The following is a 26,359-nucleotide window of genomic DNA, read 5'->3' as shown; positions in this document are numbered from 1 at the left end:
TGTGTTTTTTTTTTTTTTTTTTTTTTTAAAGGGTGTATGTAGTTTTGAGAACATATATTGTGCAAAACTGTAAGTATACAACATAATTTTGCAGATAAATAAAATTTAAGTACACTAGCTGCAGAGACTTAAGTAGGTCTAACGTTTATTATGGCTTGGAGCTTATGAAACCCCAAATTTAAAATTAGAATATTGTCTAACTGATGGCTTTTCAGTTAAAAAGAAACACAACAACGATTCTTAAAATCGGGCGCTTTTAATAAAAAGAGATTATGTGCTACACCACTCACTAAGATATATTGGGGAATAATACGCGCGCGCTGGTATTCAGTGATGTGTTTCGTTTTGAATTTGAGGTGGTAGAACGGATCACACTGGATCGTGTGTTAACTTACCGAACTGTTACACCACACAGTCTACGTCGGACGGCTTAAATCCGAACCAAGTCCAAATAATGGATGTTGCACCGATCTTTTACACCAGCTTTCACTTTCAGCCGTGTTTACTTAAGATGACGACGAATATGATGCGTTGCAGCCGGGTGTTCCTCTCGGCCGCGGGTAGATTGCGTCATCATAGCTTGTGTAGCTTGAGCCAGCTCCCAACCCAACTTGGAGAATAGATTAACGGCGATATTTTTTTTATCGCGCGATAAGAGTTTTTTATCGCGCGCGCAGTGCGTTAACGCCGATAACGGCCCACCACTAATTGATACCTATATGCTGAGCCACCGTCTAAAGCGCTGTCTACTATGCTGAGCCACCACAGCTGAACGCCCATTGTGAGTACTCTCTCTTGAAGTTACACTGAACGTTCTGAATGTTTCCTCTTCTTCATGCTGTTGCATTGATGCCTATATGCTGAGCCACCGTCTAAAGCGCTGTCTTCTATGCCGAGTCACCACAGCTGAACGCCCATTGTGAGTACTCTCTCTTGAAGCTACACTGAACGTTCTGAATGTCTCCTCGCCTTATGCTGTTGCATTGATGCCTATATGCTGAGCCACCACAGTCTAAAGCGCTGTCTTCTATGCTGAGCCACCACAGTCTAAAGCGCTGTCTTCTATGCTGAGCCACCGCAGCTGAATGCCCATTGTGAGTACTCTCTCTTGAAGTTATACTGAACGTTCTGGATGTTTCCTCTCTTCATGCTGTTGCATTGATACCTATATGCTGAGCCACCGTCTAAAGCGCTGTCTTCTATGCCGAGTCACCACAGCTGAACGCCCATTGTGAGTACTCTTTCTTGAAGTTATACTGAACGTTCTGAATGTCTCCTCTCTTTATGCTGTTGCATGGATGCCTATAAGCATGGATGCCTATAATGCAGCCTCCAGTTTTAGAATCATTCAAATAATAAAGTCTTTTAAATTGTTACTCTGTTGTCTGTCGTCTCTGGGCTGTGGGCTCCTCGGAAGGGCACTGCCAAGGGGTTAACGGGGAGGTCGGTTGGCGCGGTGCCACCGTATCCCCGACCTGTGACAGAATCTCAATTTTTATTTATATTAAATTAAAAACATACTTGATGTATTTGATCTGTTCCTTCATTGTCTGAGTGGTCTTCTGGATTTGTTCGGCTGTGTCTCTCAGTGATTGGCTGGCTTCAGTCACATGGTTCTCCTCGATCAGTTTGGTCCAGTTGTCAATCATTTCAGGAAGTTCCAATGTTAATACACCATATCCTCCAACAACCTGATGTTCAATAAGAACCAATCATTACAGGATTCATTTTCATTATTATTAGACTGTCAGACAGTCATAAGCACTTATAAGAAACTTAACAGCTTATGGATTGCTTAAGAAAGGTTAAAAGCCTTATGAGTTTCTAATAGTTGTTTATAAACACATTTATTTTCATTATGACTAGCACACATTAAAGGCCATTGCACACTAAGTAATGTGTTTTTTCATGTTCGTCAGCCTTAAAATTCGTCACGCACAGAAACCTTGCACACTGAGTCCGATGCGTATTTATTAAACTTTTGCGGAAAAAACGCAAAAAATACAAAATGGATTCGTCAAGCAATGAGGATGATTTTGTTGCCCTCCTTCTAAAAAGAGAAAAAGAAAGAGGAAATATTGGGTCCATCCAATCCTGAGATTGCGCCGAGAGGAAGGAGAGTTTCACCTCCTTATCAAGTTGTAAAATTATCCCGAGCGATTAAAAATTTACCTCAGAATGTCAGTGGAACAGTTTGATGCTTTGCTAGCGATACTGGAACCACATATTAAAACAAAGACCACCAATTTCCGTGAACCAATTGATCCTGAACAGAGACTGGCGCACACACACACAAACAAACAAACACACACACACACATACACACACACACACACACACATACACACACACGGCCGGCGGAAGCGCTGGGCAGACAGAACAGTATACAGGTTATATTTTATACCCAAATAATACATGGGTTTTGTCGTTCGCTTGTACGGTGGCTCTGAATTGTCAAAACACCATTCAAAATGCTTGCTACGGATGCGAAAAACGGCGAAAGTTTCGGAGACAGTGTGCAAGCGTGATTGACATAACGTGAGGTCGTATTTATTTTTTAACGTGCGAAAATTTCGGATGCGAATTTCAGACTCAGTGTGCAATGGCCTTAAGTCTTTATATTTTGTTTCTGGTGACAAATGTAAATGTATCTATATCTGTACAAAATATGTTTATCTCGAGAAACTTTTACTTCACTCCATTTCAAAGCATAATATTGTACTTTTACGCCACTACATTTCATAAAAGCATCGTTCCTCTTTATTTTGAACTAGGACATTTGACACCCGCTGTGAGACATGGAAGCAATGCCCTTGTATCATTTTCACTGAATACGACCACAAACCGAACGTTCTGTAAAACACAGCCTCAAGAATGCCCTTCGAAAATAAAAGGACAATTATTAGGACAATTACAGTATCTTTCAACATTGAGGTAAATTGAATTGTGAACAAGACATCCTAAAAATTTTATGTCTTTCTAATCAAGACATTACCTCTAGTGTCTGGTGTTGTGTATTGTCTGTTTCCTCCATATCCATATTGCCTGAGTTAGTTAGCTGTGCCCTTCTTCTAGTTTTCTTCCATTAATTCCCCGACTGTGCTGGATTGCCCTCCTGGTTTTCCCTTGAGTTTTTATTTTATTTATTTATCTTTAATACATTTCCTGTTGTTGTTTCAGCATATTATGATAAACTGCATTATCAATGTTATTCAATATGTTACATATTTAATCATTATTTTATTGATGTAATATTTTAGTCTGAATATTTACTTAGTTTGAAAACAGCTTGGCTTGTAGTCTTTCTTTGTGTCTCTGTGTAAAGGCCTTTTCTCTTGGAAAATGAGTTAATGATTATAACTGAAACCAAATAGGACAATGAACTATAGATATATACAGTATGCAAAGAGACAGGGTATACCTGTCAGAGGAGTAAAGGAAGTGTAAGAAACTGGGCAACAATTGTTTAAAAAAACGAAAAGAGAGAAAAAAAAATGGCAGCGCATGTACAGATGTGGCCATTAAGAATGAGCATTTTTCCCACGGCTTCCCACAACCTTTTCACAGGTCACAAATTTGGTCCGAACTTCACGAAACTGGACATACTTGATCCTTGGACCAAGCCTCACAAAAGTTACTAGAAGGATTTTTGATTTTCGGAAGCGTTTGCCCGTCACAGCCAAACGAAATCAGCGGCGTAGTCGCCAAAACAGGAAGTAGTTCATATCTCAGGAACGCTGTCACGTATCGAAACCAAACTTTGTACATGAACTGGGGACTCCAATGTGAGGATGCACAAGATCTGAATTATTTTTTTTTTTTTTTTCAGGCTAATTGACAAACCCATTTACCTATGTCTATCCAAAGAGTTTCACCTCACACTTTTAATGTTAATGCATTTAGACAGTAGGTCTTGTTGTAAAGTTGTATTACATTTCACAGAGCTGCCAAGTCAGTGAATAGACTGCATTCGTTTTTACTAGGTTTGTCTTAATAAATGCAGGGCCTGAATTTCGTTTTTTAAACTGGGAGGGAATTCCACCGCTTACATGGGTCACGGGGGGATCTAAAGATTATGGGGGGGGGGGGGTAACTCGTGATGCATCGGTCTAATTTAATCATCTTCATTTATTAATATCTACAGATTTGTATGCATGAATTGTGCATTTCCAGTTCTCAAAACAGTTAATAACTACAACAAAAAAAACTTTATACAAAATACATCATCATGATCATGCTCTTCTTCGCTAACCGAACAATTAATTGTCTGTGGCTGTGTTTGTGCGTGCGGGAAATATGCTGCGCATAACAATAGAAAACAAGGAGAAACGCGCAGTCACATGCTCAAACAATCAACAACGTTGCTCTAGATGTGTAAAAACCTATCTTTTACAGTCTATGGTAAAAACAAGTGGAAAGCGCGGGCGCGCCGCTCTCTCCTTTCCACAAGCTTGCTCTCCCGTGGCGTCTGTCGTTGCTATGCAACCATGAACTGCGCTCTCCATGATGACAAGGACGTATCAGCAAAAGATTAATTGATTTCTAGCCCTTGCATTAGCTTTACTACTATATATATTTAAGGAGATGTAAAATAATAAGGCGCCTGTACAGCTATGATCAGCTGTTCGGCCGAGCATTAAATGTTGTTACCCTGCAAGCTGATCAGTTGGTTCGTTGCTGCCGCGCTCTATCACTCGCACACCATAAAGAGCAAAATGGTTTTTAATGTTTCAATTTCGTGATTAAAATGACATAATTTGGAAGCTTCACAAACAGCTCATTATGACTCAATGTTAGAATGCTGCACCTACACTCGATAGTGTGAATAAGATCAGCACAACGCAGACCACTGCATTGACAGCGTGAAACATGATCTGTCTACGGCCAGGGCTCAGCGGAAGACAGAAAATGCCGGTCCAGCGCTGATTGAGGAAATAAATTCGAAAATAAAAGACAGTTTGACATATTTTTTCACGCATCTGTGAATTTATTTTTTAATCATTTGTTCTGAGATGAAGCAATTATATTTGTGCGTGAATTTCTCGCACTATAAAAGCTCACCTTGTGGGAATGGTTTAAATTATGCGCAATCCCCACATTCCCGCACCCAAATTCAAGCCCTGAAATGGCAGCGGGATGTGTAACTCTAGCATTTTGGCGCATATGTCATATAAAGTTAGGCAAGGCCAAACAGTGTTATCCATGTTTTTGCGATTGCATCGTTAGAGTAAGCTAATAGTGAAACTGATAGCGTTTTTCATTTAATTACAATATGAGGACTGACGGTAGGCTATAAAAATCAACATTTCTGTGTAGGTGATGACAACCATCTTGACAGCAGCAATCAAAGCATCGCTAATTATGGTAGACCTTAATTTGAGATAGTAAATTTGTTCCTAATCAAAGGGAACACTCAACCACAGAACAGCTGGGTGAGTTTTGTATTGGCTTATTGGATACAGTAAATGAAGACTGTCAACTTCTTTTCAATACTATTTCATCACCCAAAACACTCCCACTCTCTGCTGTATATTCATAACCAATTATTTCAAAACCAACCACCAAGCCACATAAACAAGGCCATTGGCACTAGTCTACATTGCAGACATGTCTCTTAATGCACATAACTTTTCACCTTTTTGCACAATCTTGAAAAAAGTACTATTGTTGAAATTCTCAGATCAAGCAAACTTCAACGCACCCTTAACCTGCTAACGTTAGTGAACCGCACCCAAGCAAGCACACTTCGCAGTTCCTCCGGAAATACATTCTAGTTTATCTTGCAATTACAATTGCAATGTGCAATTAAATGCTTTCTACTTAAGATAAATGCTGTTCTTTTGAATTTTCTATTCATCAAATAATCCTGAAATAAAAATGTAAATAACCGTTTTAACACTGATTATAATCATAAATGTTTCTTGATCATCAGATCATCATATTAGAGTGATTTCTGAAGGATCATGTGACACTGAAGACTGGAGTAATGATGCTGAACATTCAGCTTTGATCACAGGAATAAATTACACTTTACTGTATATTCACATAGAAAACAGCTGATTTACATTGAAATAATATTTCTCAATATTACTGTTTTTTTTTTTGTATTGTATTTTTAATCAAATAAATGCAACCTTGGTGAGCAGAAGAGACTTAAAAACATTAAAAATCGTACCGATCAAAAACCTTTGAACGGCAGTGTATCGGTAAATCACGTATTTTACAATAAATCTTGCATGATGAATTTTGGGAAATGCGCTTTATAAAATTCAGTTTATAATAATGAGATGAGATGCATAGATACAGGGTTTGTACGGTCATGAAAAACATGGGAAAGTCATGGAATTTTTAAATAGCAATTTCCAGGCCTGGAAAAGGTTTGGAAAAATAAACACAGACAGAAAGTGGTAGTATTGGTTTAACAAACTACAATACTTAATGTTCATTCGATCCATCCATCTGCGGCATTCAGTCAGATATCCTTTTGCAGCGGTGAGCGTTCAGCGTTCAGATTAGTCATCGCTGAAACGCATTGTTTGAGATGTAAGCTCTACGCATGTAAGAGATTCATGTCGCAGTGTCGTCAGCTTCTGTGATTTTAACAGGAGTGTTTGTGAGAGTTAGATCGGTCACATTCTCTGCTCCCTTTCTGCAGTTTATGTTAATAATTTATTCATCATGCTGATAAGATTATGTGAAGTCTAATGCGTAAAATGCATTAAAATAACAAATAAATGGTTATAAGATTGTTTTATTTGTGTAGCCAGAATATGGCTTGCAATTTCCCCAAACACAAAAACATTTTACTACCATTTTACTAATTATTATTACTATATCAAATATTAAATATTTGTGGTAATATCTTAGTTTTTTATCTGTTGAGGGGTGATAATTTTTGGCTTGAAACTGAACGAAAATTGAGCGGTGTGGTGAATGTTTTATGGGTAATCGCTTTAGTTCCTGGTTACAAATCAGACAAAATCACTTTATTATATAAGTTGTTTGAACTATATTATATGACCATTAATGTCCGTTAACTTATATGTTTCATATACTAGTATATAACCGAAGCTATATATTGTGAAATTAAACATTTCTCGTGTGTGTACCTACTATGAAAACCGCTTTACAAATAATGTTTTACTTGATGGCTCAAAATTGCCTTTATCGGTTATTTTTATCTTATCTTGTACATACTGCTGTAGGCCTTCATAGCAGCGGGATATAGCATTCTACATAAAGCTACCACATAACGCTAAAACAGCTCACGTTAGCTACAACAAGTTAGCGTGAGAACAGATTTAGAACAGGCATACTAATGCGGTCCTAAGCTGGGACTCATCTCCATAGATATCATATAAACGCTAGATGTCTTATGGCGCAGTCACTTCCGGCATCACCGTTCGGCCATCTTGTCTCAGTGAAGCTGTGAATTAAGGTGAATGATCAGCACGCACACAAATCCTCATATCTCGCTGAAATCTTGACAGATTTACAAACGGTTTGATTTCTTCCAAACGTTATTAACGTGGCTATAATTCCGAATGCTTGAACATGTATGTTATAATTTTTCATGTGTATGCAGTATATGTATAAAGTGTCATAACTACATCTCTGACGTTTATAACAAACCAAACCGTTTGAAAATCGGTAGAAAATTGAGCAAGTTATGGTTATTTAAAAGTACATGCAGCATTAAACAAGTGAGCGAGAACACTGTGGCAAGATGGCCGCCACGTGCGGACGTCGACCTCCATTGGCCAGCAGCGCGCACGAGACATCTAGCCTTTATATATGATATCTATGCTCATCTCTACACCACACCGGCCTGTGCTGCATCATACGGAGAAGCCAAGCCGGTAACACTTTATTTTGATAGTCCGTTTGTTGAGACTTTACTAGTTATTAGTAGCCATTCAGTAGCTTGTCAACAGTGCATCAGTTGACATTCAACAACACTGTTTCAACAGACAAGTAACATACGTTCAGCTGACTGCCTATAGACTATAAGGTACAATTCAAGTGTTAATCTACAGATTTTACGAAAAAGTGTCTGTTGACTGTCGATGTTATTTTGCAACAGGTTATTAACCAATTGTCGACTAACTTTCAATTGTCAACTAACTTTCTGTAGATTGAGTACCAACAACTCAAGATCAATCTGTCAGTTAAAAGTCAACAGTCATGTCAGCATATGAAGTATATGATACTGTATATCCTACTCAAGGGGTCTCATGTGCAACAAATTAATGATTATTTTAGCTGATTTAAAACTGTTTTTAAAAAATTGTTAACCATTTGTAGATAGTCTGTTGATAGTCAACTAAAGATTAGATCTGTTGCTTGTCAACAAAGAAATTGTTTATGATCAGTAGACTATTAATAGACATTCTCAACTAAGCGTTAGTAGATATATTTTAGGACTATCTAATTAAAGTGAAAAACAGTTTATATCAGTAGAAAGTCTATAACCTATCAACATATCGTAAACATACTTTTTTTGGATAGATGCTGAAACGTATGATACAGACATGTCTGCAACGTAGAATTATTACGAATTCACAGCTACAAAACGTTTACGAATCATAAAGATATCTGTATCATTTCCCTTATACTGTTTTATAGATAAATGTAACTTCCCTTAACCCTACTCCCAAACCTAAATATAAATTACTCATTTTATACAGAATATAAAAAGAATACAACACTTTATGGACAGAGATGTGTAGGGAAATGCCAGTTTTATTAATAGCATTAAAATATATTTTAAGCCACTATTAATCCTACTTCTGCCCCTAAACCTACCCATAACCATTTCTTAAAACTATGCAGGCTAAAATTATGAAGAAAAACAACAGATGTGTAATCATAATAATTTATTGCGAAAATGTAAATCGGTACCAAAAGTCGCTCAAATGACGATGTGTTGCAGTCCTCTCTGGCAGTATATAATAGTTTTGTATAAGGGACAGAGCAGAATTTAAGTTATTAATCCATGAAAATGTTAACCCAGCTTCCCTCTGCGTGAAGACGCTTCTGCATTTCAATGTTGTTTCAACTGAAACACGGCATGCTGCAATCTGTGACGAAGCAGGCGAGAGCCAATGAGCCTTTGATATCACTGCCGTAAAAACATGTCGTAATGCTTCTCGAGGGCGCAATTTTTGAATTTAAATTCATCACGAGCGCGGGCTTTGACATTTACGAGATGGAGATCGCTGGGTGTGGATGAAGGGCTGAATTTGGATCTGTTTCTTGCTTGCGTATGGATTATAAAGATTTGGATTACATCTAACGTTACGTTAGCTAATAAAAATGATGTATTTTGTTAATTTATATTGTGTTTTGGTGTATTATGGTTCTATAGGAGAAAACACCTTTTGCGTCTCACCGTAATGTTAAATAAACTAAATGTTACAAAATGGTTAAACGATTAAAGAAGGTATTGTTAAGGGTTTAAACTATAGTCTTGTCTGTTAATCCTCCGAAGCGAGTTTGCAGCAGGAACAGAGATTATTTCTTAAATGAGTAACTGTTATAACGTTAAACTGCATTTAATAAATGCGATTTTCTGTAAAACTTATTGTCATGAAAGGCTAAATGTATTAGTTAATAATTATTGTTATTTGTTGTTTATAACTTTTGATCTTGGCCTCGGCATTTGAAATGATGTAGACTATTGAGAGTTTTCTCATTTGGAATGCTCAATATCATTTTTTTCACATAATCAGATGGTTCAGATGTGATCGTGATATCCTAGTAAATAATGGGTTGTATTATTTTTATTTTTTTATTTAATAAAAGTGATTTTTTTTTTCCTCTGATGTGCTGGCCATGTTTGTTCTACTTCAGTCAGGTTAGGTATGCAATCTGTTGATAGGTTATAGACGTTCTACTGATATCAACTGTCTTTCACTTTAATTAGATAGTCCTAAAATATATCTACTAACGCTTAGTTGAGAATGTCTATTAATAGTCTACTGATCATAAACAATTTATTTGTTGACAAGCAACAGATCTAATCTTTAGTTGACTATCAACAGATCTACAAATGGTTAACAATTTTTTAAAAACAGTTTTAAATCAGCTAAAATAATCATTAATTTGATGCATATGAAACCCCTTGAGTAGGATATACAGTATCATGTACTTCATATGCTGACATGACTGTTGACATTTAACTGACAGATTGATCTTGAGTTGTTGGTACTCAATCTACAGAAAGTTAGTTGACAATTGAAAGTTAGTCGACAATTGGTTAATAACCTGTTGCAAAATAACATCGACAGTCAACAGGCACTTTTTTCGTAAAATCTGTAGATTAACACTTGAATTGTACCTTATAGTCTATAGGCAGTCAGTTGAACGTATGTTACTTGTCTGTTGAAACAGTGTTGTTGAATGTCAACTGATGCACTGTTGACAAGCTACTGAATGGCTACTAATAACTAGTAAAGTCTCAACAAACGGACTATCAAAATAAAGTGTTACCGCCAAGCCACCTTTCGGCCCATTGTTGTGCCCTCTATTGTAACACTCTTTTACTCATACTCGTTGCAATGCCCATGATATGCATGTAAAAACCATTAATAACCGAATGATTAATATTTTATATTAAATATTTTATTAATATTTAATTTCTATTTGAGCTGTACATCAACAATATACTTTTTAAGTTTAAGTATTTTTAATTTGGTTCTCACTCGTTTATGAGCTCTGTCACTTGCTGTCAATGCGCGCCTGAAAGAAGTTATCACATTCGTTGCATATTATTGTCTTCAGTACACGCTATAACTGAGAAAGAAACAGGACTGCCCCCTACTGGTGATGTACGGCATGTGCCAGAGAACTTGACCAGGGCCACGGCAGGCAATGCTGTGATGCGCATTCTTAATGGCCACATCTGTACATACACACATCTGTACATTTTCGTTTGTGACCAATACACTAAAATAAGGGAAATCATTTAAAATATAAATCAAATGAATGTAGAAAGTAATGATTGTTAGTCAATATATTTGGTGATGTGAATGCTGAAAGAGATATGTGCAAAACAGCGGTTGCTAGACGTTGACATATTATAAATATATCAAAATAAATGTTTAAACATTGTTTAATGATTTTTTTAAGACCTACATTTTTATGTTATAAATGCACTTTTTTTATTATGTTGATTGTGAAAGAATGTTGTTCAATATACAATTTACCTCAATATTGAAAGAATAACAATAAATTACAATAAATGTTTGAGGCCCCTTCATAGAAAATTGATTTAGGTCAAAATAATGGAAAGTAGAAAAGACTTTTTAAGAGCTTTCTTAAAGTGTTTTTGTGCTCCACCACAAAATTACATTTTAGCAAACTTGACCACATGTAGTACCTAATACATCACTCTTAATAACAACAAAGAAAGCCTAAGTTAACCTTAAATGTGTTTCTAATAGTAATATAAACATTTATAAGAAACTCATAAGGCTTTTTTAAACATTCTTAAACAGTCTAAACTGTTAACAAGTTTCTTAAAAGTCCTTATGAACGTCTTATTATCTAACAATACATGTGTTTTCAAATCTGTTATTAAACATCCTATAAGGGCTATAAGAAATTCTGTTCTGTTCCCAACAACTTCCTCTCCAATATATATATATATATATATATATATATATCAAATGTTCCTTTCACATTTAAAAGAGCTTAATTATCATATAGAGACGATTACATCCAATCTCAGTAATATGAAAATAGTATCACAGAGGCACAGGTGTCACCTATAGTTTGGGAGTGACAGAGGGCAATCGAGAAACATCTTGATTAAAGGGACTTCAAACAATCTTATCACTTTAACCTTTGACTGTTCTTATTTGAAAGAACAACAGAGAGCCTTCTGTGGGACACTAGGGACCATGGGGTGTCTCAATTTCATTAACATACAGACCACAGCTGTTGCAAGAAGAGCAACTTCATTTACATTAAGACCAGGATAAAGGGTTTAGGATTGGGTATGTTCTGGGTTCATTCTGACGCCGGTGAACCCAAGGTGCTTTGTGTAACTTGCCACTGCTATGCTGTAATAAACTTCATTTTTGAGATCTTCGACGTCCACATCATTTTTTCTTACAGGGCCTTATTACCTATTAACTTATGCTTATTAGAAGGACCTTAATATAAAGTGTTACCCAATAATCACTAATAATCAATGATATTCACAAAAAATGCAATTATATGTGTGATCTAATGTCTACATGTGTACAGGATCTTACCATGGCACCTCCTCGCAGGGCTGTTTTAAATCCAGGTGTAGAGATTAACCTTAAACCTATTTCAAACAATTTAGATTCCATCCCTGGTTTAGAACGACTCAAACTGAAAACGGAAAGGGTTACGGTTAGGACCGCACACGCATATGTTGGCAGCATTTTAGGTTCACGGCTGAACTCCATCTCTTGGGTGCTCTGTGGGCTTGAGCCCTTTGAGTCAAAAGTGCCCGACCAATCTCCAGAGTGTCCCGCCCCTGATCGTCGCCCCGCCCCTGATCGTTGTTCCGCCCATGAACGTCGTACCGCTCCAGCCCCGCAACTGTGCATATCACTGATCATCTCCAGAGGAAACTTGTGAAGCTTGAGCTTGAGCATGTCATTGAGGATTGAGTCATTGATGATTTCATCATTCAGACCACTCCGTCTCGCAATAGCTCTCAGAATGTCAGCCATGATGTGATACTCTAATTCATCTGGTTCTGCAAAGGAGTTTAACTCCTCCTTCATCTCGGACTTCAGTTTCTGGAACAGTTGCGATATTTTTCTTACAATTTGGATGCTCTTCTGTTCTTTATTCTGCACCTTCTTCATGGTTCTGCTGGATAAGAAGCCCTCAGTGATTTTAGTCGTTACAGAAATAGTGGTACCTATGCTTGTATATGCAGCTGCCAAGCTCATAAGTGGAGCAGCTGCTCCACCTGTAAAAAAAGTGGCCACACCGGCCCCGATCATACTTGCACCTCCTATCACCGTCAATGTGCTGCCAACACATTTACTGGCATTGCATTTTTCCCTGAGTGACTCCAGCTTCTTAGCCAGTTTCACCAGCTCGTCTGCAACGCACTCCTTCTCCTCGATCCAGGAGAAAATCAGCTCTACCAGCTGGTCAGCGATGGCCATGATGGGTCCTCTGTGTCCTCCTGATCCTCTGAGCAGAGAGCAGAAACCTGAGAAGGAAGACAGAGGACAGATGAGAAGACACTTCGCTTTATTCTTCAATTAATAATTGAGCATTGACCGATCAAACTTATTCTGCCGATGAAGACCAAAGCCTGAGTGGGTTAACTTTCATACAGTATTAATGTCCCACACTGGTCAACAAAGGGCTAGGTGCTAAAAGAGAACATTTTGAAATATTGCACACAGACAAGAGGACTGTCTAACTCAATAACAAAGCAAATCTGGAGTCTCCTGCTCAATCCGCTTAGCACCACCAACAGGTCAATATTTGACTAATAACTTTTGAACCATGAGCCCTAGAGACTAAATTTGAAACACATTTTTCTCTTCTTATCTGGTCTTAAGACGATTTGATTGCAAAATATAAGCCGTTTATCCGATTTTCACCAAAATCGAATCCGATCATCTACAGACCCCGCTGACAAAAATTTCTGGAATTCAAGTTGATTCGTCAAACTGTTCTTGAAATAACTATTTCAGCACACAAAAATAGATTTAAGGCTGTTTCTCAGCAAAGCTTTTATGGATTGTGACGAAACTTGGTTTGTGTTGTGGTAGATTTTTCCTCTACGCACCTGACTTAAGTTGAACCGAGTGTCCTTGACACCTGAAAATATTATACTCAGTTGAGTTGCCTCTGAATGCGCGGGTTGACGCCTAAGCGTAGCTATTCTTACCGCATAAATAAAATGACCAAGAACTAGAGTTACCTGACTGCAATCTAACCCCGCCTAAGAGTCTCACAAAGAGTCGAACGACGTCTCGCCCCCTATTGAACACTATCACTTGGGAATAAGGTCTCTAGTGTTTCGCTAAATAACTTGTTTCACTAACTAACTTGCTGCACAGCAATAATAACCAGACAGACTTCAGACAATGTCCTTCACATGTTTTAATCACGGCCGGGAGAGTTCTCGGACAAATTTCAGAGAGAATCCCACCCGAAAATAGGAATACAAATCCTGTCCCAACAATCTGCAGCCATGGGCTCCTCTCTGAAAATTACAATAATTGATGCTCACAAAGCAGGAGAAGGCTATAAGAATATAGAAAAGTGTTTTTCTCTGTTCATAATATAATTAAGAAATTAACTTACAGAAACAGTGGATGTCAAGTTAAAGTCTGGAAGACGTATTACTAGAAAGGCAAATCAAAACACCAGTTGACCATAGAAGACCTACAAGAGGATTTAGCAGACTCTGGAGTGCTGGACTGTTCTACTGTGCAGCGACATGCAACAAATATGAGAAGAAAACCTTTCTCTGTCCACAGCACAAACTTCAGCGTCTGATATATTCTTGTGGACTGAATTGTGAAGTGACAGACATGGGCAGTATTTCAATTAAATGTATTTTAAATACGTATTTAATTACTTTAGTGTATTTTGTAATTTGTATTTTGCAGGTGTGGAAAAAATAAAATGTAGTTTGTAACAAAATATTTTGAGGGAGTGTATTTAGAGTATTTCAAATACTTAAATACTTAAGAAAAATCACCATATGCTTATCACCATAGTAAATCATTTTGCCATATTTTCGGTCTGATGTTGGCAATGGCAATGTTCAGGTTAGATGCACGAAAATCACGTGACACCCTGTAGACCGGGCTCCCTCCAAGAAGTGAATGAGTTTTGAACACAGGAGAAGAAGTGGCGCTGCTCCTCTTAAAAACGGCAAGGGTTAGTTCACCCCAAAATGAAAATTCTGTCAGTAATTACTCACCCTCATGTTGTTCCAACCCCGTAAGACCTTCGTTCATCTTCGGAACACAAATTAAGATATTTTTTATTAAAATCTGAGAGCTGGCTCACTCCTCCATAGGCTTCTAAGACATTATAACTTGCTGGCCCAGAAAATGTATTAAAGACATTGTTAATATAGTCCAAGTGACTACAGTTGCTCAATCTTAAGTTAAAATAAAGTAACTATACTTTATAGCTATAAAGTGACGAGAATACTTTTTGTGCGCAAAAAAAAAAAAAAAAAAGAATGACTTTATTCCACTTTTCATTTCCTTCTCTCTTTGGCCTCAGAAGCGCTGCGCTAAACCACTACGTGAACCAACTCGAGGCCCAGAGAGAAGGAAATGACAACAATTAAAAGACTCTTAGCTGGTTACAAAAAGCGTTTACAAACTTTGATGCATGCAAAAGGGGGCATTACTACTACTGACCATGCAGGGTGCCCAAACTTTTGCCTCATGCAAATTTTCCTTTTTTATTATTTTGAAAATATAAAAATACAGTAAAAAAAAATAGTTAAGGTAACTTTATAATAACTCCATGCTAGTAATCACTAGTTAAGCATCCATGAACAGTTCATTAATAATTTATAAAGCATTAATATTCATTATTACATGGCTTGGTTGAATTCCAATGTAGAATGCTGTTATTTCTTGATAACAGACGCTGCGAAGTATAACAGACCGTTGCCATGAAAAACAGCGTTGCTATGGACACGGAACGGACTATTTTCTTTAGCGGAAGCAATACAATCGTTTTTAAATCAATAAACACTTTATAATAACTGCATGCTATTAATCATTAGATAAGCATTTCTAAACCATTAATTCATCAATTTTAAAGCATTAATAGACATTAATAAGCAGTTTATAAGTACAGCTATAAATGCTTTATTCTTGATTTATAAGCATATCTATAATGTGCTTAATAATTGCATTTTCATACTTTATTAATGATCAATTTATCATTTCTAAATGAAGTATACTATTATTTACAAACTAGGTGTTGTCATTGATTAATAAGATCACTTAGAAAGTGTAAGTAAATGTAGCAAATGCAGGTAGTTATAAAGCATTTAGTAGTGGTCTGTTAACTATGTTTGTGAGCTCATCTAAAGTGAGGACTAGTTATGACTTGTAAAGCATTTATAAAGGAGATTTAAAGGCTCATTAATCTTGTAAACATCATTTTGTCACAGTGTCTGGTTTATGTTCCTTGGGTCACCACTAGTTGTCCTCCTTCCTCACGGTGTCCAGCACACTCTCATACTACATTCCCCATGATTCTTGTCTTTTCATTGCACTCAGCTGTCCCTTATCACTCATCATTGCTTACAGCTGTTTCTCGTCACATTGTTTGTACCTGTCTATTTATACCCTGTCTGTTCTGTGATTGTGGCGGATTCCTTGTTTAATGTCATTGCACCTCTGTGTTCCATGCCTGTTTGTTTCTTGTTTGTTGGACTGCTTTTGTATGGATTTTGACCCTTGCCTGGACTAGTTTGTGAGTACGGATTACCCTAATAAATTACTTGCGATTGAATCTTACCTTTTCCCTGTGTGTGCGTTGTGACAGAAGGAATCCGCCAATATAAAGATCCAGCAAGTACGGCGGAATTAGAGAATGGACTGACCAATATGTGGATACCGCGGAGTGAGGTTTTTCCATCTGGAGGAGATTCAGGGTCTCATATTTCACTGCTGGAGTATTTTTCCATGTGTGTGCGAAGGCCTGCGGAGATTGTTGGGCCTCCAGAGGCGGTGGACTCGATACCACCATCTTGCCGTCGTAGGCGGAGGAGAAGGAGGAAGCAGGCGTCCTCTGTTCCTCAAGACCTGGAGGTCGTTCCCGAACAGCCCGCTGTCTCCCTGGAGGTCGTCCACAAATGGCCTGCGGTCGTCCCGGAGGCCTTCCCCTCGGAACAGCCCGCTGTCGTCCCGGAGGCCGTCCCATCCGAGCAGGCCACTGTCGTCCCGGTGGTCCCTGTCCCGGTGGTCCCTGTCCCGGTGGTCCCGAGTCCGGTGGTCCCAGTTCCGGTGGTCCCAGTGCCGGTGGTCCCAGTGCCGGTGGTCCCAGTTCCAGTGGTCCCGAGTCCGGTGGTCCCAGTTCCGGTGGTCCCAGTTCCGGTGATCCCGAGTCCGGTGGTCCCAGTTCTGGTGGTCCCAGTCTCGGAGGTCCCTGTGCAGTCAGAGATTGACAGAGCAGCTGAAACTCTGTTGGAGTACTTCGAGAGGTTATATCAAATCCTGGAGAGTGTCAAGACTGTTCACGTCACGTCTGCCGAGCCTATGTCTTCAGACAAGATGGCCGCCGCCGAGAGTGTTCACGTCACGTCTGCCAAGTCTGTATCTTCAGACAAGATGGCCGCCGCCGAGAGTGTTCATGTCACGTCTGCCGAGCCTGTGTTCCCTGACAAGATGGCCGCCGTCGAGCCTGTGTCTGTTCCTGAGCCGGAGCCAGTGTCTGTTCCTGAGCCGGAGCCAGTGTCTGTTCCTGAGCCGGATCCAGTGTCTGTTCCTGAGCCGGATCCAGTGTCTGTTCCTGAGCCGGATCCAGTGTCTGTTCCTGAGCCTGAGCCAGTGTCTGTTCCTGAGCCGGAGCCAGTGTCTGTTCCAGAGTCGGAGCCAGTGTCTGTTCCAGAGCCGGAGCTAGTGTCTGTTCCTGAGCCGGAGCCAGTGTCTGTTCCTGAGCCGGAGCCAGTGTCTGTTCCAGAGTCGGAGCCAGTGTCTGTTCCAGAGCCGGAGCTAGTGTCTGTTCCTGAGCCGGAGCCAGTGTCTGTTCCTGAGCCGGAGCCAGTGTCTGTTCCTGAGCCGGAGCCAGTGTCTGTGTCTGTTCCAGTTCCTGAGCCGGAGCCAGTGTCTGTTCCTGAGCCAGAGCCAGTGTCTGTTCCTGAGTCTGTGCCTGTGCTTGTGTCTGTTTCTGTGTCTGTTCCTGAGCCGGTGGTGTCTGTTCCTGAGCCTGAGCCGGGGGCGTCTGTTCCTGAGCCCTCAGTGACCGCGACACTGGCCATTATGGCCACAGCCATGTGGTGTGTGTGGGCTACGCACACACTTGGACCGGTGGTGTCTGTTCCTGGGCCAGTGGTGTCTGTTCCTGGGCCGGTGGTGTCTGTTCCTGGGCCGGTGGTGTCTGTTCCTGAGCCGGTGGTGCCAGTTCCAGTGCCTGAGCCGGTGGTGCCAGTTCCAGTGCCTGAGTCGGTGGTGCCAGTTCCAGTGCCTGAGTCGGTGGTGCCAGTTCCAGTGCCTGAGTCGGTGGTGCCAGTTCCAGTGCCTGAGTCGGTGGTGCCAGTTCCAGTGCCTGAGCCGTTGGTGTCTGTTCCAGTTCCTGCGCCGTGGCCACCCGAGGGGTCTTCACCGCCGTGGCCGCCCGAGGGGTCTTCACCGCCCTGGCCACCCGAGGGAAAGTCTCCGCCCTGGCCACCCGAGGGAAAGTCTCCGCCCTGGCCGCCCGAGGGAAAGTCTCCTCCCTGGCCGCCCGATAGACTGTTATCTCCACTCTGGCCGCCCGAGGGAAAGTCTCCGCCCTGGCGGCCCGATGGACTGTTGTCTCCGCCCTGGCCGCCCGAGGGAAAGTCTCCGCCATGGCCGCCCGATGGACTGTTTGTTTCGCCCCGGCCACCGGATGGACTGTTTGCTTCGCCCTGTTCCCCTGATGTATTGTCTGTGTCACCCTGGCCCCCTTTGAGTCTGTTACCCCCTGTTTCTGTTTCCCTTCATGGACCTGGCCCCCCGTCCCTCCCCCTGATCCTCCACCGTGCCACCTCCCTCCTGAACTCTTGTTTTGTTCCGTGTCTTGTCTTGGAGTGTCTGGGAGCCACTCCATAGAGGGGGGGTTATGTCACAGTGTCTGGTTTATGTTCCTTGGGTCACCACTAGATGTCCTCCTTCCTCACGGTGTCCAGCACACTCTCGTACTACATTCCCCATGATTCTTGTCTTTTCATTGCACTCAGCTGTCCCTTATCACTCATCATTGCTTACAGCTGTTTCTCGTCACATTGTTTGTACCTGTCTATTTATACCCTGTCTGTTCTGTGATTGTGGCGGATTCCTTGTTTAATGTCATTGCACCTCTGTGTTCCATGCCTGTTTGTTTCTTGTTTGTTGGACTGCTTTTGTATGGATTTTGACCCTTGCCTGGACTAGTTTGTGAGTACGGATTACCCTAATAAATTACTTGCGATTGGATCTTACCTTTTCCCTGTGTGTGCGTTGTGACACATTTATAAAGGAGATTTAAAGGCTCATTAATCTTTTAAACAGATAAAGGAAACAAACACACAGTGATACAGAACATAAAAGTATTTAACCATCTTTAAATCTCCTTTGTAAATGCTTTACAAGGCATAACTAGTCCTCACTTTAGATGAGCTCACAAACATAGTTAACAGACCACTACTAAATGCTTTATAACTTCCTGAATTAACCCTTAATTACAGTAGAAATACATGTTAATAAAGCATTTATTAACACACTAAGTAACTATTACTATATGTCTTAATAATAATATGTATTTAAACCATTTATTAATCATTTACTTACACTTTCTAAGTGATCTTATGAACCACTGACAACTCCTAAATAACTGATTTGTAAATAATCCAATACTTCATTTAGAAATGATAAATTGATCATTAATAAAGTATGAAAATACAATTATTAAACGCATCATAGATATGCTTATAAATCAAGAACAAAGCATTTATTGCTGTATTTATAAACTGCTTATTAATATCTAATGTTCTCACTAAAGCTGATCATCTGTGAACCAACGCCTAGCCTTACAGAAGAGTGGAAGTGTGGAACATTTACATGTTTACTTTCCACCTCTGTATATTTCAGATTGAAAACAGTCTGTAAATTAATCTAAACTAAAAGCAGAATCCCTAGAGCTCGATATCATTATAATCCTGAAGATTAATTCCTGAAGACTTACCGTGATGTGATATTTGTGCCAGTGTAAAATATGTTTTGGCTCCGTCACCCTGTTTGAGTTTGCATTCTGTACGCTGTTTACGCTTTCTCTTCCTGTCTGCGGATTTCCTGCCTGCAACTTTGATGCAAACAGGAAACAGGCTATGGAGAATGTGGGAGCAATGTTACAATAAAGTGTTGTAATTGTGGAGGGAACAATACAGCAGCGTATGGGGGCTGTGAAGTCAGAAAAAAGGCAGTAGAAGTTCAAAAAGTGAAATCAAATCAGAAAGTAACATATGCAGAGGCTGTGAAAATATGTAATAATGAAAGAGGGAAAGAAGTCATTAGTACGACTAAAGAAGGAATGGGGTCAGGACAGGAAAACACAGAAATATCAATGGACAGGATAGTGCTTTTTGTAGCATATGTCATAAACTGCTCAGAACAAGTAAAAACAAAGACAGAGAAGATTAAAATCATAGTTAAGGCAGCAGCTAAGTTCCTAAACATGAAAGATTTGTCATGGGAAAAGATACATGCTGACCTTAGCCATGGAGAAGGGAATGCAGATAAAGCTTCTCAAAGCATAACTTAATGTTGGTAATTCAATGGAATGCTAGAAGTTTGTTAGCAAATGGATATGAGTTTAAGGGATATGTTGATAAACTAGGAAATAAACCGGATATCATATGTATTCAGGAAACATGGCTCAAACCTAATCTGGATTTCATTATTAACCCTCTGAGGTCGGCAAACTCAGCAAATACTTGTCACACATTTATGAGCCATATACCTTTATAATCATTTAAGTGTGTACTTTTAAATGATTGGATTCAAACTGAAAACAAATATTCTCTGTTTAAGTAATTTGTATAAAACCAACAAGATGTCCAGCTTCTCAAATGCTTCCTAATTATTTTTTATTTGACCACGCCCACGAGCGCAAAAGAGATTCACATGCTAATCTCCACATGGAACGCGATCGCGCTTATTACCTCAAAAACAAAACACCAAAACACTTCACAAGTCTCTGCTTTTCGTCGAGTTTGAAAGGCGCACCGTGAGCTTACATTGGATTTACCTCAGAAGAAGAACGCGATTTGAAGACAAGAAAGATGTAAGGTAAGAAATTCTTACATATTAGTTTGTTATTGTTGCATAAATTTCACATTGCAGTTTAACTGTTGCTCGATATATGGTGAATATTATAATATTTAGACCCGTGTTTACTGTTACTGTGTTTGTGGATATCTGCTCAAACGTAGATATGTAACCATGGTAACCATAATGTTTTATATTTGAGCGCGATCGCGTTTGAATGTATCATATTTTGGATCGCGATCGCGTTTGAAAAGCAAAACGCACCAAATGGCTTCATGTTTTTACTATTAGCTCATTTCATATCATCATAACGAATGGAAACATTTGAAGTAACATGATAATCAATATATTTTTTTCTCTAGCTTAGTTGTTACTGAAATCTTTTGGAAGATTTATAGGCTGCTATAGGTTATTGTTATTATTATTTTATCCAGCACTGCGCATAGCCTATGCCTACAAGGCACAACAAACCTGGTGTTTATTATATTATATATTGTTGGAAACATTTGTGTGTGTGTGTGTATTCTGTGAATTTTAAAAAGCAATTTTAACCAGAAAAATCTAAAATTTATTCCCAAAAATCGTGCAGGCCTTTCTCTTGATATCAGTATGTTCACTTTTTTCTTTCTTTTTTGAAGTCCTGCTGACTTCAACATTCACACGAGTCTCTGTACATTAACATGGTAAAGTGAAAATCAAACACCTTGGAAATGAAAGATATGTACAATGTTTTTAGGAATGGCACAAATGTCTCTGTCTTTGGATCATTGTTTTTAATAAGTGCTCTTTTGTCATTTGTTGTGTATCTTTGGATTATGTTGTGTTGTAAATAAATCCAAACAATCTAAAATCCTTTATTTTTTAAATCTCCTCATTCTTTGTGCAAGGTTGCTCAGAATGACAGAGCCTGATAGCTCCTAATAGGGCCGTTAGGGGAGGGTCTTTGTCTTTCTCAGGTGTGAAAGGCTTACATATTAATGACCTCCCGCATAAAGCTTTCTCACACAAAACACGTCGTAACATTTTTAAATCAATATATTGTCTTCTCTAAATGAGCAGTCAGGTTGATTTTCACATAGTTTTAGAGCAAATATTCTAGGCTACGTCATACAATTTTCAAAAGTCTTGTGAAGAAATAATCAGTCTGGGTTTCATGGCCTTATTTCAGTGAGAATTATTTTTGTATTTTCACAAACCACGCATAAATGTCATTATCTCAAAACTACAAACTTTTACATACATGCTGCTGATATATTATTGTAGCAGAGTTTGTGCTGAATACATTGTAATTAGACTTTAGCCATGAAAATGTCACAAGTAACAGAAATAATCACAAATGTCAGAGCATGTCAGAACACCTCCAGGGCCCAGAAAACAGCTCAGACCCCAGAGGGTTAAAGGATATAATACCATACGTGAAGATAGAAGAAATTAGCCTGGTTAAAACCAGACCATTCTCAGTAGTAACTGAGTTATGGTCTGGCAAAGCTCCATAGACAAATCACTTCCAAAGGGGCGTCACCAACGGACGTCGCTCAAATGCCTCTGGACAGACCTAAAACCAATCAGAGCGATCGTCATCGTGTAAAGCCATATGCTGCGTCCCAATTCGCCTAAGCTACACTAGCTACGCCATAAAAGTATGAACTCTTTTTGTGAAGAAAAGGTATTTACTTTTGAATGTGTAGCAAAAAAGTAGGCAAGCTTTGGGACATACTACTTCGTCATCTTTATCGGACGGATCTGTCGCGTGCATCCTGTCACTCAAACTGCCCTGTCAATCATCGTGTCACAGTTAAAATCCTCTATTAAATCTAATTTAATTTCCTACCGTTTCGGAGAGAAATGTAGTAGCACGTTCATCTGTGTCTTTCATGGAGACTGTCCTCATGTGTTTGCAATTTGAATATAATAATGCATTTAAAAGTTGAACGGACGTTGCTCAAATGCCTCTGGGTGCAATTGGATAGACCTAAAACCAATCAGAGCGATCGTCATTGTGTAAAGCCCGCCTCAACGTTTCTGATTGGTGCCGCGATTTCTAGGCCATGGAAATGGGCTTGAATGAGCTCTTTGCCAGACTTACTTCTCGAGCAAATCTGAATTTGCCGGAAGTTGTCTGGGTTTTCCCAGGCTAAGAAGAAATGGAATTGGAGGAGGGTGTGCAATATTTATTAAAGATGGTATAGTATATAGGAGGTTAAAAACAATACAAGAATTAGAGGTAATAGTTATTGAAATATGGAACAAGAAAGAAAAGATTAAAGTGATTAACTTCTATAACCCATGTAAGAAATTAGAGAGAGTACAACTAGAATCAATACTGGAGGAGTGGAGAAGAAAAATTATTTGGTGTGGGGATTTTAATGCACATAGTAAGGTGTGGGGTGGAAAATAAGATTTGAATGGAGAAATTTTAGAAGAGATAATGGATGAAAGGGAATTAGTATGTCTAAATAATGGATCTGGTACAAGGATAAACTTAAGTAAGGGTACAGAATCCGCAATAGATATCATGTTGGTGTCCCAGTCTTTGGTAGGGATAAGTAGTTGGGAAGTAAATAAGGAAAGCACTATAGGGAGTGATCATTATCCTATATTTACAGAAATTGGAAGAGAAAGGGACATGCAAAAGAAAGAGAGAGTAAGTAGGTGGAAATTTGAGGAAGTAGATGGGAAAAAGTTTAGAATATTGTCCAAAGAAAAATTAAAGAAGATTAGTATAAATCAGGGAATAGAAGATCTGAATGAATAAATAAGTAGTATTATTTTAGGTGCAGCAAAAGAGTCGATACCAAAAAGAGGAGGCAGTAACAGAAAGAAAATAGTTCCGTGGTGGACGCAATAATGCACAAAGGTAATTAAAGAGAGAAATAAGGCATTTAACTTGTTAAGCCTCACCAGTGCGCGGGCGCACTGAAGCGTTTTTTTTTATATATAGTTCAAAGTTACTATCAGATTTAATGTTATACCTTGACAAACTATACATCATTAAAAAGATATAAGACTCAAGTTTCAGTATTTGACCACTATTGTATTCTGAGAAACTTATAGCGACAGTTATTTCTTAATTTGTGTCAGGAGTTATGAAATGAAAAAATGAGTCGATACCTTTAATATGAATTATGCGCGTCAGCCGCTTTCATTCATAAAAAAAACTCCGTGCTGTCGTCATGACAGCGATACACAAAACAACGTCCTTCAGGGCTTTAGCTCAAAAATGTGCAGATTTGGAGAAATATTGATAGATTCTCATAGATTTACATCAGATTTCTATAGACAGGAATAATATTTATTGAATTTATACCCAAATGCGTCAATGTAATCATTATAAATGCTTAGAATCTCTGATACTGTGTTTTCAATTCATACCAATAGCCTGAGGGCGCTATTATGCACAATAATAGTCCATATATGGAACATGAAGAAGAGCCATGATCATGTGACATTCCAGGACGTCACTGATACACACAAAGCTACAGAGATCGCTGTTACATGCAGATACAGACGTTTTGAAGACTATAAACATGATTGCAATGATATTTGAGTTACCTGTGTTTTTCAAGCCATGCCAGGTATTTCCATAATAAAAGATTATATTTATAATGTAATGCTAATCTATATAGACTGTCATTGTGCAGAATACCATACAATAGTATATTTTCTGTCTGATTTTTTTATCTGAAGCCAAATTAGATCACAGAAGATTATTTAAAACACTTATAAAGTGTTATAAAGTAAGTTTGAAGCACAAACATGGTTTTAATATCATAAATTGTCGTGTATTGATGGTGTGCTAAGCTAACATGCTAGCTAGCCCTAGGTGCACCTGCAACCTAAAAGTTATACTTTTATGACTTTTTGAATGCTTTCTGAAATGTTTCCTTATTCAAGAAATGCATTTGATACAGTTTTAAAGGTGAAGTGAACTTTGAGAAAAGAAATTAGGGACTGAAACCCTATGAATAGCATGTGAATAGCCAGTCGTTAGTAGCTATAATGCAGACATAAGAAATGCATATTTAGGGCCATAACCAGGCTGGAGAGGTGTGAATGTGTGCAGGGGGAGACTGAGACTGAATGGGGCTCGTCTGCACCACAAAACAATAGAGACAAAAGACTGAATAGATGGTTAGAAGATAACAATGAACATCAGAAGCATATTAGCGTCAAATCAAAATAAAGTCATTGACATGGTCTTGAAAAACATTTAACTAAATACAGAGTTTTGGACTTATTATCTTCAGATTTTAAACATAAAATGTTTACACATGTGGCTTTAGCTGTAGTGCATTTCTAGATTGCTACAGTGCCAACTTCAATTTTATTTTCATGAGGATGTTTCATAAAAATTAATTTCTAATAACTTTACAAAACTTTGAAGCTATTTATAACAATTTTTGTCATTATGACAATAATTAATTCTACATTTACAATAAACTGCCAGGTGTCAGCTTTCAAATGAGATCATACTTGTGCTTTTAGTACAAAGGGTTCATGAACTGTATCTGTTTCAGTTTGGGTATGCCATTTCTGGGGATTTTTCAAAAGTGGGGTTGCAGCTTAACAGGTTAAAATCCTGAAAAGAACACATAACTTTCAGAATTTAATTGAATATAAGAGGAAGCAGGCTATAGTAAGGCAGACAATGAAGATAGTTAAGAAAAACTTTTGGGGGAAGTATTGTGAATCTCTAGGAAGAAGTACACCATTAGATAGAGTATGGGGTATGATTAAAAGAATGTCAGGAAATAAAAGAGTATGGTTGTCCTATAATGAACGTGTCAGGATTCCATCATCACCACCATGCTCTCCTTCACCTCCGCCCACTCGTTCTCTCTCTCCACCCAGTCATTAAGTTACCCGTTCACTCTCCCCTGATTACTGATCACCGTCACCTGTGTCCCATCACCTGCACTCTCCATATAACCCACTGGTTCCCTTCACTCAGTGTCTGGTCTCGTCATTACATGACCCACAGACTCCCGAACACTTACCTGATCACCTACCTGCTGATTATTCTCTCCGGTCCGTCCTGCCTGCATTCCTGTTCTGCCTTCAGCCCATCTGCACCTGCAAAGAGAACGAAAGAGAAGGACTTTACAAACCAGCTAAGCATTCACTGTTATTCTGTGTTGCTATTACTCACCATCTGTCTGCATCTCCGCTTTACCTGCAATAAAACCTATAACCTTACCATCTTGTCTGCATCCTCTGTGATCCCTGACAGAAGACCAGACCCAACATGCAGAAAGCGGAGTCTTCTGAAGACCTGTACACAGATTTCCCAGCCGATTCTGTTCCATCCATATCTTCCATGTAAACACGTCCACTTCCGCATTCACCCACTACTTCGTTCACTGCCTCCGCGATTCGCGTCCCAT

General features: G+C 39.0%; 1 protein-coding gene across 1 annotated transcript in view; it reads right to left on the bottom strand.

The window, feature by feature from the left end:
- LOC307167889 (uncharacterized protein) overlaps positions 1 to 26,137 on the bottom strand; it is a gene marked incomplete at both ends in the record, with an annotated part of 39,048 nt that extends 12,911 nt beyond the window's left edge. The window contains 5 exons of the mRNA XM_079887195.1: positions 1,522 to 1,691; positions 12,261 to 13,204; positions 19,894 to 20,033; positions 25,985 to 26,048; positions 26,125 to 26,137. Of these exons, the coding sequence (XP_079743321.1) occupies positions 1,522 to 1,691; positions 12,261 to 13,204; positions 19,894 to 20,033; positions 25,985 to 26,048; positions 26,125 to 26,137 (1,331 nt within the window). The remainder of the gene's footprint in view (positions 1 to 1,521; positions 1,692 to 12,260; positions 13,205 to 19,893; positions 20,034 to 25,984; positions 26,049 to 26,124) is intronic.
- Positions 26,138 to 26,359: the final 222 nt, after the last annotated feature.

This window comes from Squalius cephalus, assembly GCF_949319135.1.
Source record: "Squalius cephalus genome assembly, chromosome: 11".
NCBI lineage: Eukaryota > Metazoa > Chordata > Actinopteri > Cypriniformes > Leuciscidae > Squalius > Squalius cephalus.
This window is presented reverse-complemented; position numbering and strand designations above follow the sequence as displayed.